The 3,058-nt window shown below is 39.4% G+C and overlaps 1 protein-coding gene across 1 annotated transcript in view; it reads right to left on the reverse strand.

Annotated features, from left to right (window-relative positions):
• Positions 1–2,971: 2,971 nt before the first annotated feature.
• Positions 2,972–3,058, reverse strand: part of LOC103310549 — a 3,172-nt gene continuing 3,085 nt past the window's right edge. Inside the window, exon 5 of the mRNA XM_008189196.1 lies at positions 2,972–3,032. Coding sequence (XP_008187418.1) covers positions 2,972–3,032 — 61 coding nt within the window. The remainder of the gene's footprint in view (positions 3,033–3,058) is intronic.

The raw sequence follows: 3,058 nt of genomic DNA on the forward strand, positions 1-3,058 counted from the left end.
AGCATTAGATAATTACGATGTTATAACTGTTATATATGTTATTCATAATCTTGATACATGTTGTCATGTTGCTATTGTAATGTTATAATATACGCAGGGTAAGGTGTCAGCACTGCATTAGTAATAAAGAGGTGATCAGTGGTGACCACGGGCAGGCAGTCAGTGCACCAGAAGAAGTAACAGAAACGTGGAAGAGAATGTACGAGCGTGTTCAACAAAAGAATGAAACGGTCTTCGCTTATTTCCACGACAAAGTGCGGATGTGTCGCCGGCTGAAATTATCGATGAGTGAAACCAAGAAAATGATTTGCGTCGGGTTACACTCTCGAGATATGTCAAGTGCATTGATGAGTAATGGACATGTACTTGAAGAAGAGTTGATGGCTGATATTCGTGAATACAACGAAGTGAGTTTAATTCGTGGTGAACGTTTCCGTAATACGTCGACACCGGGTAGACAAGTACTCGCCGCGAAAAGTACAAGTGTACCAAAGGTCGGTACGGATAAACAGAATGCAATTACAAGTAGTCCAGTGAAGAAAGAGTTTCGTAAAACTTATGATGGACCTCGTTGTTACAATTGTCAACTGTTCGGACATGTTGCAAGGGATTGTACGCAACCACGACGACCACTTAAATGCACTAAGTGTAAATTGGAGGGACATACATCTAAATATTGTGAAGTAGCCAATACGCCGGATGTGAGTTTAGTGAGTTGTCAAACTAAAAGTAAATTCATGTATTACATGAAAGAAGTGCGTATCAACGACAACAAGAAAACCGTCCGAGGTCTAGTCGATACCGGTAGTGCTTTCACTATTATAACAAAGACTATTGCAAAATCCTATGGTTTGGAGGTGCGACCTAAAACAGTAAACATGTACGTCTACGGAAATGCTCAATCAATAGCGAGTTATGGTGAAACACAAGCGACCATACATATTGATGAAGTGAGTGAGCTCATCACACTGGTGGTAGTTGACGACCAAGTCCAACAATACGACATGATAATTGGGCGTTCCTTTACAGATTGCGAAAATGTCACATTTATCAAAACAACTGATCAATTACAGTTTGCCTACGGTATGATGATGCCGTATCAGGAGGGAGGTATCCCATATGAGTCGACTGATAAACAAATAGTGCGGGTAGTTTGCGAAAACGAAAACATACCGGCTAACAGTATGAAAATGATAAAGGTAAATGCAGGTGACCATGATGTAGAGGTAATGCTCATCAACGATGAAGATACTGCGATAAGGCTGAACAAGGATCAATCGGTAGGAGTTATCCGAAGAGGCCAGAAGTCTACTGAAAACAACCATGATGCAAAGACGGTCATAACTGCGGAGATGGTGAAGTATGGTTCGACACTTTCCAGTGACGAAGTAGACAGATTAGTGCAATTATTAAATCAATACCGTGAGTGTTTCGCATTTAATTTAAATGAGCTCGGGTGTACCGATGTTCTTGCGATGGATATTGTGGATGATGGAAAACCAGTGATGAGCAAACCATACCGAGCCAGCGCATCTGAACGAGAAACAATCAGTCGCATAGTACAGGAGTGGAAGGAGGCGGGCATTGTCACTGAAACAAAATCGGCTTATGCATCACCAGTACTGTTAGTAACAAAAAAAGATGGCGACGCAAGACTTGTGGTTGACTATAGAAAATTGAATGCTCAAACGGTGAGAAAAGTCTTCCCTACTCCTAACCTGGATGAGCACCTGGAAACACTACATGGAGCAACGTTGTTTACAACCCTTGATCTTGCTTCCGGTTACCTACAGGTGCCTCTAACTGAAACGGCTAAAGAGAAAACTGCGTTCATCACACCTAGTGAGTCGGGGCAATTCGAACGAATGGTTTTTGGTCTCATCAACGCACCCTATGAATTTTCGAGGTTGATGCAACGAATATTACAACCATTGAAAAACAGGGTCGCTATGTGGTACTTGGACGACATTTTGGTACCATCAACATCGTTCCAGGACTTGATAAATCGGCTGAGTCAAGTATTCGATGCACTTAGAGAAGCGAAACTGACTCTTAAGTTGAGTAAATGTCATTTTGGATGCACTGAAGTAGCATATCTAGGATTTATGTTGTCAGCAGCTGGGGTGAGTCCTGGTGATCAAAAGACCATAGCCATACAACAATATCCAAAACCTAAAAACAAACATGAGGTGAGACGATTTCTCGGGTTATGTGGGTTTTTCAGAAGGTTCATTCCACGTTATGCGGAGATAGCCCGACCAATCAGTGACTTACTTCGGGATAATGTGCAATTTGTGTGGACAGTGTCTCAGGAGGAAGCGTACAACAACCTGAAGGACAGGCTGGTCAGTAAACCAGTGCTCCAAGTCTTCAACCCTAAAGCGGATACTGAACTACACTGTGACGCTAGCAGTGTGGGTCTGAGTGGCATGTTACTTCAACGAAGTGAGGACAAGAGGTTACACTTGGTGCATGCTGTATCAAAAAAGACTACCTCAGCTGAACAGTGTTGCCAGTATTTCAATACGCATAGATCGTATAGAGTCTTCAAAAAGATCGTATAATATACAAAAAGATCGTACTATATGCGTTTTCGCTTTTATCAACTGGAGTACGGAATATTGTTTGTACGTTCATACTAGTTTGTTTATAATATCATATGATATGTTTCCAAAGAGGTTACAACATATTGAAACGGAAAATATCAAAAACTTTATAAACAAAAAAATGTACAAAACGTAAAATGACATCTTATCAGTATCTTATCATTATTACAAAATTAATTCCGTCCAGGCGGACACCATTAGAAAATTTAATTCAGCACTGAAAGGGTTAATAAAATATAGGTATAAAATATTAAGATTTCAGTGTTAACAAAAAAAACTTCAAATGTAATTATGAAAAAAATAGATTACAAATTATTTAGGTTCAAATATTTCTAAAAGTCACATAATAACAATATTATACATTATTATACATTAGCAAAAACAAAATCATCATCACCATTATCATCATTTTTGTCAATGTTTGCACTGTCATATAAATTACTTGTAGTCAT

Source organism: Acyrthosiphon pisum, unplaced genomic scaffold (genome assembly GCF_005508785.2).
Source record: "Acyrthosiphon pisum isolate AL4f unplaced genomic scaffold, pea_aphid_22Mar2018_4r6ur Scaffold_20988;HRSCAF=22714, whole genome shotgun sequence".
NCBI lineage: Eukaryota > Metazoa > Arthropoda > Insecta > Hemiptera > Aphididae > Acyrthosiphon > Acyrthosiphon pisum.